This window comes from Eretmochelys imbricata, chromosome 9 (genome assembly GCF_965152235.1).
Source record: "Eretmochelys imbricata isolate rEreImb1 chromosome 9, rEreImb1.hap1, whole genome shotgun sequence".
Taxonomy (NCBI): Eukaryota; Metazoa; Chordata; order Testudines; family Cheloniidae; genus Eretmochelys; species Eretmochelys imbricata.
The window spans coordinates 32,353,694-32,371,119 of NC_135580.1; the positions used below are offsets into that span (position 1 = coordinate 32,353,694).

The 17,426-nt window shown below is 41.5% G+C and overlaps 1 protein-coding gene across 1 annotated transcript in view; it reads left to right on the forward strand.

Moving 5' to 3' along the window:
• The first annotated feature begins 1,881 nt into the window (after positions 1-1,881).
• The window catches only part of GK5 (glycerol kinase 5), a 71,346-nt gene continuing 55,801 nt past the window's right edge, over positions 1,882-17,426 (forward strand). The window contains exons 1-5 of the mRNA XM_077826888.1: positions 1,882-2,013; positions 2,947-3,040; positions 4,657-4,732; positions 15,278-15,371; positions 16,463-16,594. Of these exons, the coding sequence (XP_077683014.1) occupies positions 1,882-2,013; positions 2,947-3,040; positions 4,657-4,732; positions 15,278-15,371; positions 16,463-16,594 (528 nt within the window). The remainder of the gene's footprint in view (positions 2,014-2,946; positions 3,041-4,656; positions 4,733-15,277; positions 15,372-16,462; positions 16,595-17,426) is intronic.

Genomic DNA, 17,426 nt, shown 5'->3' on the forward strand with positions numbered 1-17,426 from the left:
CCATTGACTGGAAGACATGGGATGCACTGACCTAGGGATGGGGGTTCCACGACCACCACTCCCAAGAAGAGGAGACGGGTGGTGGTGGTTGGGGACTCCCTCCTAAGCGGAAGGGAGTCATCCATCTGCCGCCCAGACCGGGAAACTCGGTAAGTGTGCTGCTTGCCTAGAGCTAGAATTCAGGGTGTGACAAAGTGTCTGCCAAGACTGATCAAGCCCTTGGACTGCTACACCTTCCTACTTCTCCATGTGGGCACCAATGATACTGCCAAGAATGACCTTGAGTGGGTCACTGCAGACTATCTGGCTCTGGGAAGAAAGATGAAGGAGTTTGAGATGCAAGTCATGTTCTTGTTCATCCTCCCTGTTGAAGGAAAAGGCCCAGGTAGGGACTATCGAATTGTGGCAGTAAATGTGTGGTTGCGCAGATGGGGGTGTTGGAGAGAGGGCTTTGGATTCTTCGACCATGGGATGTTGTTCCAAGAAGAAAGATTGCTAGGAACAGATGGGATCCACCTAACTAAGAGGGAAGAGCATCTTCGCAGGCAGGCTTACTAACCTAGTGAGGAGGGCTTTAAACTAGGTTTGCCGGGGGATGGAGACCTAGGCCCTGAGGTAAGTGGGATACCGGGAGGAAACACAAGGAGAAGAGTGCAACAGGGGAGGCCTCCTGATTCATACTGAGAAAGTAGGGCAATCGGCTAGTTATCTTAGGTGCCTGTACATGAACACAAGAAGCCTGGGAAACAAGCAGGAAGAATTGGAAGTCCTGGCACAGTCAAGGAACTATGATGGGATTGGAATAACAGAGACTTGGTGGGATAACTCACATGACTGGAGCACTGTCATGGATGGATATAAGCTGTTCAGGAAGGACAGGCAGGGGAGAAAAATGTGGAGGAGTTGCACTGTATGTAAGAGGGCAGTATGATTGCTCAGAGCTCCGGTATGAAACTGGAGAAAAGCCTGTTGAGAGTCTTTAGGTTTAGCAGCGAGAGCAAGAAGGGTGATGATGTGGTGGGCATCTGCTATAGACCACCAGACCAGAAAGATGAGGCACATGGGGCTTTCTTCGGACAACAGAAGTTTCCAGATGACAGGTCCTGGTTCTCATGGGGAACTTCAATCACCCTGACAACTGCTGGGAGAACAATACAGCAGTGCACAGACAATCCAGCAAGTTTGTGGAGAATGTTTGAGACAACTTCCTCGTGCAAGTGCTGGAGGAACCAACTAGGGGCCATGCTCCTCAGGACCTGCTGCTCATAAATGGGGAAGAATTGGTAGGGGAAGTAGAAGTGGGTGGCAACCTGGACAGCAGTGACCATAAGATGATCGACCAGCAACTCCCCCTCTTCCCCCAGCCTGCCCCGATCAGGTGTCCAGAGGCGTTCGGGAGTCGCTGGGCGGGAAGAAGTGGGGCATGGGCGGAGTGAGGGCAAGAAGAGGCGGGGCGCACGTGAGGACCTTGAGGGAAGAGGTGGCGAGTGGCCCGCCTGGAGCAGAACGGGGGTTCCGCACACCTGGGTCATTAGTACTCGGCCTCTCTGATCGGGGGTTTTAGTTTGTTTATGTATTAAAGTACCAGCAGTGGCTCGGCTGGGTCTGGCCCAAAACGGGCAGGAGCCAGCGTTTACCTTTCCCTCTAACAGGTAGTTTTAGCTCCCCGGAACTCCGCTTAATCCCTGCCCTGTTCGTTCCTGCCCCCGGCCTTTCCGAGCCCTCCTCAACCGGCCCCTCCCCCCTCAGCCGGCCTGGCCACCCATAGGCCCGCCCCTGGCGTAGGGGCGCCGCCGGGCTGTGGTTCGTTCGCGGCAGGGTGAACCGAGCCGGTTCAGTCAGCTCGAGCCCGCGCCCCGCCCAACCGCCGCATGCTGGGGGATGTCGCGCTGCAAGGAAGGGCGGGCGAGCGCCGCCGCCACGTATGTGGTGGGGGTCGATGTGGGCAGCATAATGCTGCGCTGCCACGTCTACGACAAGACAGCCGAAGTCAGAGGCGTTAGCAGCAAGAAGGTGAATGAGGGAAAGCGGCCGGGAAGGGGGAGGAGATTACTGTGGGTTGGGAGGAAGCTTAGCCCCACCCATTACCACATGCTGTGGGGCTAAGATCCAAGGTAACAAAATCTAAAAAAAAATACAAAGCATGTGTTATCTACTTTTCCTAATTTTACATAGGCGTAAAGTAACAACATAATTATGATAAAATCAATGAGCAGATGTTTAGAAATAAAAAATCCCTTTTAATATGTGTGGCTTTAAAAAAAAATTGTTAAACTTGCAACAAATGTAAATTTTTGACTTAAGACTCTACTTAAAGACTATAGTTAAAGTCCTTTCTATACCTTCCTCCTTCTCAGTTATCTGAGCAGAATTTCCTTCCTGCTGGAGTGCAACAAAAACGAACTCTTTCTGCTTTGAGAATATTAACTCAGTTCGGACAGGATTTTCTCCTGCCTAGCAAGACAATTTCTCAGTTCCTTTAGAATGTTTTACTTGTATGTGTTTTTCATTCGGTTTTGGATTACATATGTGTTTCTTCTGTAACTGATATAAAAGACAAGAAATAATGTATTAATTCTAAAGTATCAAAGCAATTGGAAAAATATTTGAAACATTTTTAGAAGAAAATAATATTATGTTCTTAAAATTGTAATAAAGTTGATAATATTTAAAAAAAAAAAAAAAAAAGCCTAAATGAGCCTACTTGTTCCACTTCAGTGAGCAGGAAGGCCAGTTAAAGCTTTGGGGATGAACCCTTCTGTATTATGGGCTTATTAAAGGGAACATTTTAAATGTAAAGGGGTGAGATCCATCTCTAATATTCCTCCAGTGTGTCAATGGAGTTACAGTAGGGATGTATACTGGTCCCTATTGTGTGTACTGCAGGAGCCTGGACACTCATAGTATTGTTACTGTTCATAGTAATATTATACTTCTTGTAAACAGGTAGAAACACTTCATCCTCATCTTGGCTGGGTTGAACTAGATCCTGAAGTTCTGTGGACTCAGGTCACAGATGTAATAAAAGAGGCAGTACAAGGTAATCATTCATGAAACCAAATAATAGTAGCTGATATTAACTAAAATCATTTAATCTATTAGTTATTTTTGTACTTATGCAACGTCATCTGCTGAAAACATATTGATGTTGCTGAATAGGAAACTACAAAATACCTTAAGAACTGTCTGTCTACCTAATCCTGTAAACCGTTAGGCATTTAAATAACTTAATGCACAAAAATTTTCACATGAGCATGTGTTTACAGGGTTGGGCCCTTATTTAGTTATTTTAATGAAGCTTTCAGTAATAACTTACCAGAGAGCAACAAAATTCTCAAATTAGTACTAATTTTGGTTCACTGTTTATAGTCCTTCAGTTTAAATGGGATTTCTTAACATATCCTTCGGGTGAAATTCAGCCTTTGGACATCTTGCATGTAAGTCCCTTTGAAATCAACCGGAGGTCTCTTCAGGCTATGTGGAGACAAAATTTTCTCTTCAAACATTTGTATAATTTCTGGAACACTAATTTTAAACTTAAAATAAAATAACTTCGTTATTATGCAAAAGGTGTCATAACAAAATTAGTAAGTCACTCAGCAAATATGACATTCTACAATTAAATTCATTTTTTTTAAATGTAAAGGGACATTGTCAACTTAAAAATCATGTAGTAAACAAAGACATTTCTTACATTACTAATACCTATGTTGAAATCCAGTTTGCATGTTGCTAGTCAAGCTTTTTGTTCACTTTCTGTATTTTTGATTTTTTTTCTCGGCATAAAAAATTAAAATCAGTGATGTCAGTTGCATGTTCAGGTTATTAAAGTTGCAGTGTTTGGGTTTAAACTCTGAGGAAAAGTTTGTTTAAAACAGCTGTTTTCACTGGAATTTAGAAAAGAAAATTGTGGAGATATTTCTATTTTTAGAAGATTTTATAAAAGTATTCATTTACAAAATAGAAATTTTAGATCACATTTAGTATGTTTGCTTTTAATTCTAGAAATATTCATTTTAAAGAGTTCTGCCTTATTGAGCTTGAATGATTATATGAAGTCACAAATTTATTTTTTTCTTAGACTTGTGAGCTCCACAGGGCAGGGATACTTTGTCTGGCTGAGTGCCTCTACAAACTAATAATATCAATAAGCCCTAAATTATCAGGGTGAAGCCTCTCCATTGTCCGTGCAACACAAAAGTGATTTTGTTTATTCATGGGACTTCCTTGCCTTTCATCTAGCCTGTGTTATGCTCCCAAAGGTATCTAGAACGTCCCTATTGAAAGTCTCATTACTTCTGCCATGCGGGCACAGTATCTGTCTTCCCCTCGTGATGCTTCCTGAATAAGCCTACAGGGATTGCCTAATAAAAATATAGGAATGAAAGGGCCAGTGTGCAGATGTTGCTTTTGTAAAATCCAGGATTATATGTCCAACTATTTTGGAACAAATTGGTCTAGCTCTGCACATTCGTGCTGTGTACTTGGTTATTTCAGCAGTTACGTCACTTGTTTAGCTGTCCAATGAGTAAAAATCAGTACTTATTACATTTGTTGAGTAATTTCCTAACTTTCCATAAGGTGTGTATTTATGTCATGTTATAATATTAGCATAAAAGTGATTTCTCAACTTTGAAAATATATTTTTACTTTTAGCTGCAGGACTACAAATGAATCAAATTGCTGGTCTTGGCATCTCAACACAGAGAGGAACTTTCATTACATGGAACAAGTATGTACAGTGTGTGCAGGTTAAAATGAATGCACGTTGCAAAAGTGTATTAGTTTGCCCTATAAATTTAAGCACTTTACAGAACAAGTAAAAAACCCTAAAGAGCTTACAATCTAACTTTACATGAGCACGGAGAGTGAAGATAACCTATAGCAGAAAGGGAGGTGAGGCAAGGGAAGGACAAAAGTTACAGCAATAAAATCACACAATTACTCAGTTTAGGAATATATACAGCTTGGTGTTTCAAAAGTTTGTGTAGTGCATATACTGTGATTCACTTTCTGTAGGCAGTGTTCCTGACTGTTACCCAATTCTTCCAGAGAGTTAGAGAACAGAGTATGTGAAAGAACAATGGATGCATCTAGTATGTTATGAAGAGCCAAGTGGAAAACTTTCTTTAATTGTGGAAAACAGAACAGGAAAAATCACACTTCAGAAATAGCATTTGTTGAGAGGGTAACTCCTTAACAAGATAACAAAACAAAAAAACTATTGCTGCACAATCCAGGCATAGATATCGCTATTGGAGATGTTTGGGGTAAAAGTTGAGACACTGAGTCACAAGTGCATCCAATTTAGGCTTAATCATTTCAGACAGAATTATTGTCACTTTATAGTGTCTGGCATACATTTATGCCAGACAAATAACAGATAAGATAGAATTGGTAAATGGGCCCAAATGACCACATTTTGGGGCCCTGGGAAGTTCTTCCACCTTCCATGATAGTCCTTGCCTTCTCTGATCTCTTAGTCTGGTCCTTAAGTCCCATTCTTCAGTTTCTACTCCAGTGTTTCTCCAGATGGGGAACATGTTCTTTTATACAGTTCTACATTACAGAAGACTTAATCTTAATCCAATCATCTTTTAGGATATCAACCTTTTGGATTTTAGGTAACCCATACATTACTGTTACCAGCTTTGCCCGTTACTTTGGGGTATGCTCATTTATTAGGGTTACTCTTCTGGGGTAGGGGGTGTTCTGTACTTCTATCAATGTGTTGCTTGTATCACTTGTGTTCTCATACAGAGCTCTACTTCTCCCTGCTGCAGTTCAAGGGAGAACACTAGATTTTGTTTATGTGTAAACAAGGAACTATACCAAAGTTGTTTTGTTCAGGCTAGACCATGGGAGCTGATCATTCCTGGATTTGGGTGGAGTACCTTGGAGTGAGCTCACAATGCAATTAGGGAGCTTCACTATTTTGGATACCAATTAAGGATTTATTACTAGAATTGGTCTGATAACTACTGGGCTGGGTGTATGCCGGCATGGGTTCATTAACATCTGGAACAGAGATTCCTCATCATGCAGTGCTACCCTGCTTTTCTGGTCCCAGAGTTCCATGTGGTTCTTGCCTTGGAATCTCTGTTCTCCATTCTCTATGCTAATAGAGATGCCTCCTTGTCCCATCTTCAGTGCAAATGAGGCTAGGGGAATTTCCTTAATCCTGTCATCTTTATCCCAGGGGTTTAGGTGTGTCTCTCCCTGTCTTTTCATTGCTTTTTGTAAATCTTCTGATTGGTTTTGGTTCAAGCAGAGGTCGGGGGGTGGGGGAAAGGTCTTTTGTGAGTCAGACAGGCTGGGTACTGCACCCTGGTTCCCCAAGAACACAGAGCTGCTAGGTAACAAGTCCTCCCTTGATGTGGTGCTTGTGTTGAGCAAGTATCCCTATCACTTCCTTACTCGGTGATACCAGGTCTGATCTTCAATCCATTGCAGCCGCCACATCAGTCGCTGGATCCAGCAAACCAGTAGAACCAGACCAACTGCTAGTATAATTTGGAAACCGATGATCACCACAATGGGGTGAAGCATGATATTTAAAAGACCTGTTGCACTGGGGCCCCACGCAAGCAAAGTCTCCCACCAGGACTGGTGACCTGTGTTTTTTGACTGTAACTGCTAACCTAGAGATCTCCTGGTTGTGGTGTTGAATCTCGAGTTTTCCATTCTCCCCCAAAGTTCGGAGCTTCTGCAGCTCAGTTTCTAAGGTGGGATGAGTTAATAGTCGCTTAATGGCAGTGAGACCCATTCCCAGTGAAATGAGGGAAAACCTCCTTGTAGAGCTCAGGATAGGCTTTCAAATGTTGTACGGTCCAGATAGGCACAGAAAACTTAATATCACAACTAACAATAGTGGTTACATTACAGAAACAGCGATTAAAGTAAGGCACCATGGGTTAAATCCAGTGTCCATTAATCAATACAATATTACCTCTCGTTCTTACACACACACGCTTTATCAAATAGATAAAAACAGACCCCTTTTCCTGGATAACATCGAAGGAACAGTGAGACTTACTCCCAGGTTGTGGGAAGAAGCATTCTTCATGTTCCTCCAATGCTTGGTCTTCACGGATATAGCCCAAACCTTCTTTTCTCCTACACCCCTTTACATTTACTGTGTTCCACACATTATCTTTCTGCCAGGCCCAAGTGTTAGGATCTCTGGAATACATTACTGAGTTATCATTAATCTGTAATTCCAGTGGGACTACTGGGTGGATTACTCTAATTTCTTTGCCTACCACTGTTATCAGGAATAACTGCAAGCTTTGCTGGTGGTGATTGTATGAAGCATTAACTAGTCTCCACCGGGGCCGGAGGACTAATTCTTCCTTCGTAACATGGAGCCGAATCAAGTTGATTGCCTCAATGGGACTTTGTCCTGCTATGGCTTGCCTAATCATTCCCATGATTATGTTCTGGGTGAGAGCCTGAGCTCACACGCTTAGATCAATGAAAAAAGAAAAGGAGTACTTGTGGCACCTTGGAGACTAACAAATTTATTTGAGCATAAGCTTTCGTGAGCTACAGCTCACTTCAGCATTATTCTGGAGGGACTGTACACCAGACATCCTTAACTCTTAATCTTTTTCTATGAGTCTTTCTCACCCAGGAAATACCTTACTTATTAACTGCTGTTCCTCACTTAACTGTTTCAAAGATACTGTTGATGGGGTTCCCATCTTTCCTATATTTTCAGTGGCATATGATAGTTTATTAACCAGAACTTCTATGTTTGCGGCATCAACTAAAGTGATTCCTGTTCCTACAGGTGCAATCCAATCACTTAATTCCATTTTTACTCTATTTACATGGTCAGCCCCTTACCACATTCTTACCCATTCATCCCAACTCTTATGGCTAGTTCCAATCAAGGGAGTGCATACAGGTGCTATGTGAGAGATATTCATGCCTTCTAAGTGGATTTGAACCTCCTTCAGGGAAGTCTGAGGTTGAAGAACCAAATGTTCTTGTTGATCCAATTTCAACACATGGGTTCCTGAAACTGGTGCTCTTAATCGTCGGAGGGGAGCAAGGTTTGTGATCAGAGGGTCAAAATTTAAAACTGGTTGTTGTTGTTGTTGGCCCAATTCCATTCTTACAATCCGAGCTCATGGAATCGCTCTAAAAGGGAAATGTGCCAATAGAATTTAAACCAAATTGTTGGCGTGAGCTTGTCACAAGGTGTGCCCTTTAATGGAACTACCCAGCCTGGGGGACCTTGCTGAATCAAGTCATGTCCAGCTAATGTCCAGTTCAGTTCAGCGGTTCCCAGTTTACAAGGACCCGTGTGATATTCTTGCCTGCTGATGTGATCAGAGACCGCTGCAGTTCATCTCCGGGTAACAGAGGTGTCTAGGTTTCGATGACTGTGATGACACATGGGGGGGGCATGGTTGCTCCCCAAAGAGCGGAGAAAACCAGGACTATCCTGCACCTTCTGCCACCTGGTAGGCTGTCATTGGTTGTGTTTGATGATGTACGAACCTCTCGAGACCACAGTGGCTTACAGAAGAATGGGACGGAGTCTGGTGTGGTCTTAGTTTCATAAAAAAACTTGGGTGACTCCCCAGTGGCACTCTGCATGCAATTGGCAACGCTTTCCCAAGGGCAACCCGAGGAGTTGCCGACAGCGTAGAACTGATAGTGACACTGCAGTTAGGTAAAGGGGGTTGCTTCTATTGCCATAGAATCCATTCATGTGGCACAGCAATTTTACTTCCTGGGCTCCAGCTGGCAAGCACCTCCAGAGGTTCAGAGGAATCACAGGTTCAGCATAGACCCTGGACAGCATCAGACTCCAGAAATCTATGAACAGCAGAGTGCTGGTGCAACAGTGGGATGTCATGGCTCATGTTTGGGACCTGTGAGGGGGCAGAGAAGAGAGAACAAACTTCTACACTCTCCCCGTGTGTACTGGGAGAGTCTGGGACCAGTATTGCAGGGTGAGCATGAAGCAGTGACCTACGTGAGGGTGGTCATAATAAGTTGAGAACTTCTCTGGCCTCTTCCTGCCTCAACGTCGGGGTAGGCACTGACAAGCCCTCCCGACTTGTATTTTCCAAGGGGGGAGGGATAGCTCAGTGGTTTAAGCATTGGCCTGGGTTGTGAGTTCAATCCTTGAGGGGGCCATTTAGGAATCTGGGGCAAAAATTGGGGATTGGTCCTGCTTTGAGCAGGGAGTTGGACTAGATGACCTCCTGAGGTGCCTTCCAACCCTGATATTCTATGACAGGAAGAGACACACCTAAATCCCTGGGATAAGGATGACAGGATTAAGGAAACTCCCCTAGCCTCATTTGCATCAAAGATGGGACAAGGAGGCATCTCCATTAGCATACAGAATAGAGAACAGAGATTCCAAGGCAAGAACTGCACAGAACTCTGGGACCAGAAAAGCAGGGAAGCACTGAATGATGGGGATCTCTGCTCCAGATGTGGCAATTCTCCCGATCCACAGACAACTTCTCATCATGGCGAACCATCATTTTCAGTATATGGTCCTTCCTTTCAGTCTGTCTTCTTCCCCCCTGGGTTTTTATCAAATGTATGGTCATGGTGACGGTCTACCTCAGGAAGAAGAGAATTCATACGTTCCCATATGTGGATAACAGCTACTAAGTGGCAGGTCCAGAGAAGAAGTCATGTCTCTCATACACATTTTACTGTGCTTACTTGACTATCTAGGTCAAGTAAGGACCATTTGTGGTATTATGTAACGTTACAAAAATTAATCAGGTATCATGTTCTGAGCATTAGTTGATAACACAGTACTATCAATCAAGAGTCACAATTTAACTTTGTAAGGGCTGCATGTTTGACATGCCTGTGTTCAAAGTATAATTTAAAAAATGGTGATTTTTAAACATTTTCTTAAATATACATCTACATAATTGCTTTAGGTTTATCATATTTAGTATCATTGTGTTTGTGGGAGAAAGGGCTTTTGAATGATACACAGCTCAATCCATTTCCAGCAATATTATTTATTATCAAAATTTCCATCAACCGGAGGATCTGGAGTTGGGAACTGGGGAGGGGAGGCAGTGAATCCCACTGCCATGGCCCAAAGGGTGACAACATTGAAATGATGATTCTGTAGATTTTTATGAATCAAATAACACTTTTTATCACTAAGTTGCGCCTGGAATAAGATTTTTATGACATTATGCTCCCAAATTTTTATGTGTTTAAAGACTCTTATTTTTCTTTGTTACATTGCTCACATCAGGAAAATGGAAAAAATAATTACGCTTATTTCCTGGTTTTGTTTTCCTGATGATAAAACTCACTTCAGTTTCTCCAGGCTGAAGGCCAGATATTGGAGGTTTGCTATAACGTGAGTGCAATTAAGGTGGATAAAAACCAATTTTTAAATTAAAAAAATCACAACATTTTTATTTAGATATTGCTAGTTTTTACTCTCTTCCCATAGTCTTAAGTTACTGAACTGGATGTTTAGTACTTGTTTCTTTAATTAGTTTCCTAATTGTTAGTAGAATTTCAGATTTTACATACTAAGATGTTTAACTTAAAATGCTCATCTGTGTTGAAACGGACAAATCCAGAGCCTCATTAACATCCTTACTGTGAGAACAACACAAACTGAAACACAAAGTTGATAAGCAAATAGCTCGTACTGTATTTACAACCAAAATCTGATTGTTATATTATATTATATTATTGTTATATTATAAATCTTCTGATATATTGAACTTCCACAAGTCCAAAAGTGGAAATACTTTGACCAGGCTGTTCTCCACCATAATATGCAGTTTGAAGCCAATAAGACATATGTTCCTAAGTTACTTAGGTGCTTTTGAAAATATCACCTGTAGATGTCTAAATGTAGGCTTATGACCCTAACTTCGGGCCCCTATTTTTGAACATTGTTAGCTTTGTATTAAAAAGTTCACAATAACAGTGTGTGACAGGGTCCCTGCGGTGAGCCTGGACTGGGGGATTTCTGAGCTCTCCAAACCCACCAACTTGGGATGCCTCTCACTGTGATACTGATGTGAAGCTACAAACCTCTGGCAGGTACTGCACATATACAGCCATTCAAAGGCAGGGATGCACCCAATTGAGTTACATGAACGATCTCTTAGCCTCTCATGAACCATCAGTACAGAGGCTCCAGCAAATTCCCTCCAGTTCCACAGTCTTGCAGCCTAGATCTGTACCATTTTGTATTGGTCAGCAGCCTGACTTCTTCATAGGAAAGTGGAAATGCACTAGCCTTTGTAACCTGAGTAGATTTCCCAAGCACTTTAGACAAACTCATTGGAAGAATAAAACATTAAAATAAGTTTAACAACTACAGAAAGATAGATTTTAAGTGATAAATGGTAGGCATAAATGCTAAATGGCCCTGTACCAACCAGAAGGCTCTATAAACCTTCTTTAAGAAAATAAAAAGTAAATACGCATTCTAACTCCTAAACTTTTAATCTAGGAAAGAGTTGAACTGAACAGTTTTGCTCACCCTGACAGATGTTACAAGCAGGTTTACAGTTCCTCAATACACAGGCTGGACCCCATTTCAGCCTGGGATCTAACTCCTTCTAGTTGAAAGTCTTTCGTCCTTCAGATATTCTTCCAGGTGTAGAGTTGGGCAGGGAGAGAAGCCAAGGGATGATGTCATTGTTTCTTTTTTTATACCTTCTCCTAGCTGCTTAAAAGTTCCCTGCTGTGATGTGCTGTTGTGTGTAGGCATCCCCTGTTGGTCAGGCAATCTCCATTGTCTACATGCTCTCTCTGAGAAGTTTCTGGGATGGCCACTGGGAAAGTGGATTCCCTTTTAATGGGCCATCAGCACATGTCTGAAAGGCTGGGTGTGGGCATCTCCCAACCACACACAATATTTCAGTAACACATATTACAATATTTCATAACTTCACATACAGTGATAATGTATACAATCCAACAGGATATTAATGTTCAACAGGTCAAGACTCTTCAAATGATACCTTACAAGGCACACATTGTACAAAACATATAATCCTATTACAGTGGTGAATATGGGGGTTCCAGGGTGCTACTTTGAGGTAATGAGTGTCACACAGTGTTAAAGTATTGAAAGCAGTAATAACTTTTTATTAGTACTGAAGCAAATTTGTTTTGAAGTGACAAACATTTTATACCACTTAAGAGAAAATATTTAATAAAAGCTACAATTTTTTAGCCCCTGATGCTACAAACACTTGTGCACATGCTTAACTTGAAACATGAGTAGTCCCTTTAAAGTTAATACAGTAAAAGCTTTTTTTATCCAGCATGTTGGGGGAATGGGGGGTGCTGGTAAGTGAAAAATTCCAGTTAACTGAGAGTGAGGGAGTTTGGGTGCAGGGCTGGGCGTTGGGGTGTGGGAGGGGATGCAGGGGTACAGGCTCTGGGAGGGAGTTTGGGTGCAGGAGGGGGGTTGGGGTGTGGGAGGGGTTTTGGGGTGCTGGATCCAGAGGCACTCACCTCAGGCGGCTCCCTGCAAACAGTGATCTGTCCTTGCTGTTCCTAGGTGGAGGCGTGGCAGGAGGCTCTGTGCACTGCCCCTTCCCCGAGCCTGGGGTCTGTGGCCAATGGGAGTTGTGGGGACGGCATCTGTGGGCAGAGGCAGTGCGCAGAGCTGCCTAGACATGCCTCCTCCTAGGAACAGCAGGGACAGGTCGCCACTTGTGGAATAGCAGGGACAATTCACCCGAGGTGAATGCCCCCGGATCCAGTATCCCTCCTGCACCCCAACCCTCTACCCCGAGTCCCCTCCTGCTCCCAAACTCCCTCCCAAACTCGCACCCCCTCTTGCACCTCAACCTCCAGACCTGCACTTCCTCCCACACGCTGAACCCCTTGTGGATGTTCCTCCGCCTAGGAGCAGCAAGGACATGTCGCCACTTCCAGAGAGCCACATGGAGCCAGGTAGGGAACCTGCTGGCCCCATGCCAACTCGACTATAAACCGGAACTTTCCATGAAGATTAGACATGCCGGTTTATAGAGCCTTCTGGTTGGTACAGGGCCAGATAGCACAGCTTTTACTGTAGAACTATTCAGGTTAGTAAAATTACATACTGTTTAAGTGTTTGCAAGAATCAGAACATTAGTTCTCAGTATTCTGGTTTTTTGCTTGTAGCAGTCTTGTAAACTGCAAATAAAAGACCCTACCAGTAGATGCTTTTAAAAAAATCAGCGTTCATAATTTAGTTAGTTAAAAATAATCTAAAGTTGCTATAACAAAATATTTAAAATTAGTTTGGTAAAGCCATAATCTGATTTTAATCAATTAATTTTAAAAAATCAGATGATTTAAATGTATTTGATTTAAAGTGCTCTGTGCTGGGTGCAACTTGATTGATGATTTGAATTTTGACCAAAGAATCTGAGTCACATACATGCTCTTATTTTGCTTTCTGGAATCCTGTATTTCATTGTTTCCTTGTATTCCCCCATCTGTCCATCTATATCTGTTGTCTTGTCTCATACTTAGGTCTAGTCTACACTAGGAAATTAGGTTGGTATAACTATGTCACTTGGGTCTGGAAAATCCACACTCCTGTTTAACTACATCACTCGGCTCTAACCCCATTGACCTAGCTACTGCCTCTTGGGGAGGTGGATTATCTATGCCTACAGGAAAACCCTTCCCTTTGGTATGGATAACATTATCACTGAAGCTCTGCAGTGGCACAGCTGCAGCATTTTAAGTGTAGACAAGATCTTGGATTGTAAACTCTTTGGGGCAAGGACTATCTCTTTTTTTTAATTATTATTCTATGTTTGCACAGCACTTAACAATGGGATCCTGGTCCTGGGGCTTCTAGGCACTATGATAATACAGATAATATGTTGAACCTGATTTTTATAATCGGACGCCTTTGGAAGAAGGTGTAAATCCAATACAGTCTTGTATTTTCTTAAATCTGTGAGGGAGAAGTTTTAAATGTTACTCAATCAGCTTACTTTGTTCATTATTATGGGACAGCATCATGATCAGATGCTGTGGATTTTTATTTTGAGCTAGAGCAGTTTGTTACTCATCTGTTTTTATTGCGTCTGGTCTGTCCTTCTCTTCACTCTTTGTTCCCATTTTCTCACTTTTTGGACCCATGGTACTCAGAGTTGACTGGCATTTGACAGATTTGTACATGTCAAATCTCCAACATGGCTTTCAAGTACAGTTAGCGTATATGGTAGGCAGGGGGAGAAACTACAGAAATCATAGAATCATCAAAATGTAGGGCCGGAAAGGGCCTCAAAGTCATCAAGCTCAGCCTCCTGTGCTGAGGCAGGACCAAGTAAACATAGACCATCCCTGCCAAGTGTTTGCCCAGCTTGTTCTGAAAAAACCTCCAATGATGGAGATTCCACAACCTCACTTGGAAGCCTATTCCAGAGTTTAGCTGTCCTTATAGTTAGAAAGTTTTTCCTAATATCTAATCCTAAATCACCCTTCTTTCAGGTTAAGCCCATTACTACTTGTCCTACTTCAGGGACGTGGAGAACAATTGATCACAGTCCTCTTTATAATAGCCCTTCACTTATTTGAAGATTGTTGTCAGGCCCCCCTCAGTCTTCTTCTCTTAAGACTAAACATGTCCAGGTTTTTAATCTTTCCTCATAGGTCAAGTTTTCTAAAACTTTTATGATTTTTGTTGCTCTCCTCTGGAATCTCTCCATTTTGTCCACATCTTTCCTAAAGTATGGCTCCCAGAACTGGACACAGTATTCCAACTGATGGCTCATCAGTAATGAGTAGAACGGGACAGTTATCTCCCATGTCTTACATATGACACTCCTGTTAATACACCCCAGAGTGATATTAGCTTTCTTCACAACTACATTACAGTGTTGACTGTCATTTAGTTCAATATTCAAATTGCCAGACTCTCCAGCTCCTGCCTCAGAGCAGTCAGCATCAGCCACATCCTGCTGTTCGTACAGATACATTTTATAGCAATTCAGAACAGTTTTATGGCTGCTTAACTTTTGATTTGTTCTTGATTATGCTTTACAAAAGTGTTTTTTTCTTTTTTTTTTTTTTATTTTCCAAAGTTACAGTTCTGGCTAAGAACTTCACTCCGCACGATGGTGTATAAATGCCTGTTAATTTCTCAAACCCACCAGAATTTTATGCAGTTGTTTTAGGAATTATTGCTAACAGACATTCTCTTTCTTCAAACACTTCAATATAATCTTTTTCAGCAATATACTTGCCATAGCTTCAAATTGAAATGTTCAAATCCTATTTTCTTACTGGTTTTCAGGAAGACAGGAAAACCATTTCATAATTTTATAAGCTGGAAAGACCAAAGAGCTGCTGAACTTGTAAATTCCTGGAACAGGGGTGTCATATTGAAGGTAAGGCTGCTCATTGAGTATGCTGCTTAGATACTGCTTTTGTTTTCATTTACCCAAATTAGGTGTGATAAATATTGCAAGTGCCCTAATGCATAATTTCAATAAATGACATGATATGTAGTTTACAACTTTAAACAAAAAATAATACGGTTAGCATACAAAATGACAGAACACGAAAGCGAAGAAATTAAACACTGACATTCTATATCCACCTATAAAGCTAGTGTCCTAAACATACAGTGAAGGGTAGCCTAGAATTCCTCCTTACCTGTAAGGGGTTAAGAAGCTCAGATAACCGGGTTAGCATCTGATCAACAGGACCAATGGGGAAAGAAGATACTTTCAAATCTTGGGGGGAGGGGTTTTTTGTGGTGTGTGTTTGTGTGTTTGTTTTTTTTTGTTTTTGTTTGTTTTTTTCTCTCTTGGGACTGAAAGGGGCCAGACAGAAATCCATCTTCTCCAACCCATCCTAATCCAAGTCTCCAATATTGTAACCAGTATAGGTAAGCCAGGCAAGGCGGATTAGTTTCTTTTGTTTTGCTTGTGAATTTTCCCTGTGCTAAGCTGGAGTTTTTAACCTAAGCTGGTAGAAATAAGTTTCGGAGGTCTTTCATGCAGGTCCCTATGTCTGTACCCTGGCGTTCAGAGTGGGGAGGGAACCCTGACAGCTAATAAATGTGTATAACTTTGAATCTCCTTGTTATATTAATATGTCACATGTTAACATTGCTAGCAAATGATTTTTTTGGTTCTGAATTTAATTTTGTCAGTATGTTTTTTGAGATTTTTGTACTTAGAATATTCATTTTTTATTCCAATTTGTTGTTGTAAATATGTTCCAGAATGTGTTGTAAATTTGGAGCATGTGTGTTCTTAAAAACAAAGAAGATTGGTCCCCACTTTATGTGGAAAAATTGAAGTCAACCTTACCTGTAAAGCTACTACTGGCACCTTCATAATAAGATGTAAAATTCCTTGATTTGTCAGAGATTTCCCTTCTGACACTGAGCAATTCATTTAACCTCTGTGTTTCAATACATATGTGTAAAATACAAGTAAGGCAACTAAGAACTTCTGTTCTTTTGGAATAGGCAATCCACATTATCTCTACAATTCTTTACTTTTTGACTCGGAGTGATCGATATTTGACTGCTAGTTCATTGACTTTCACAACACAACATGTCTCTTTGAGGCTGTCCTGGATTTTACAAAACATAACTGAGGTAAGAAAGTTGTTGGGGGGGAAAACTATTACTCTTGGTACATAATAGCAATGAATAGTGACTTTTCTTGATGGTTACCTGCTCGGTTTTTGCTTTCTTTTTTTCCTTCCCTCAAAGGGAATGGAAAGAGAGGCTAATGATCTATTTTATCTTTTTACAAACTTCCCCTGATCCTGTAAATGTGTTCCTGTGTGAAATTACTCACATGAGGAGTCTGACCTACAAAGCATAATCATATTGTTAGTTTTGCATTTCTTTTATTTATTAATCTTAACATTATACAACATAATTTTGATTGTAATTTATTTTAAAGTGAATTGAACTTTATTGTGTAACAATGTGGCATATTTTTATTTTATCTTTGACAGTGTTACATTTCCAGTCCGCCTTATCCCAACACTTACAGATTTCCAGAAATCAGTAACATAATGGTCAAAAAACAGGGATCTCCACTTACTCAGCATTTATGTAATTTTAAAGGCTTGACTAATGGTGTATAGCAGGGGTCGGCAACCTTTCAGAAGTGGTATGCCGAGTCTTCATTTATTCACTCTGATTTAAGGTTTTGCATGCCAGTAACACGTTTTAACATTTTTAGAAGGTCTCTTTCTATAAGTCTTTAATATATAACTAAACTATTGTTGTATGTAAAGTAAATAAGTTTTTTAAAATGTTTAAGAAGCTTCATTTAAAATTAAATTAAAATGCAGAGCCCCCCGGACCAGTGGCCAGGACCCGGGCAGTGTGAGTGCCACTGAAAATCAGCTCTCATGCCGCCTTTGGCATGCATGCATGCCATAGGTTGCCTACCCCTGGTGTATAGTGTCAGTGC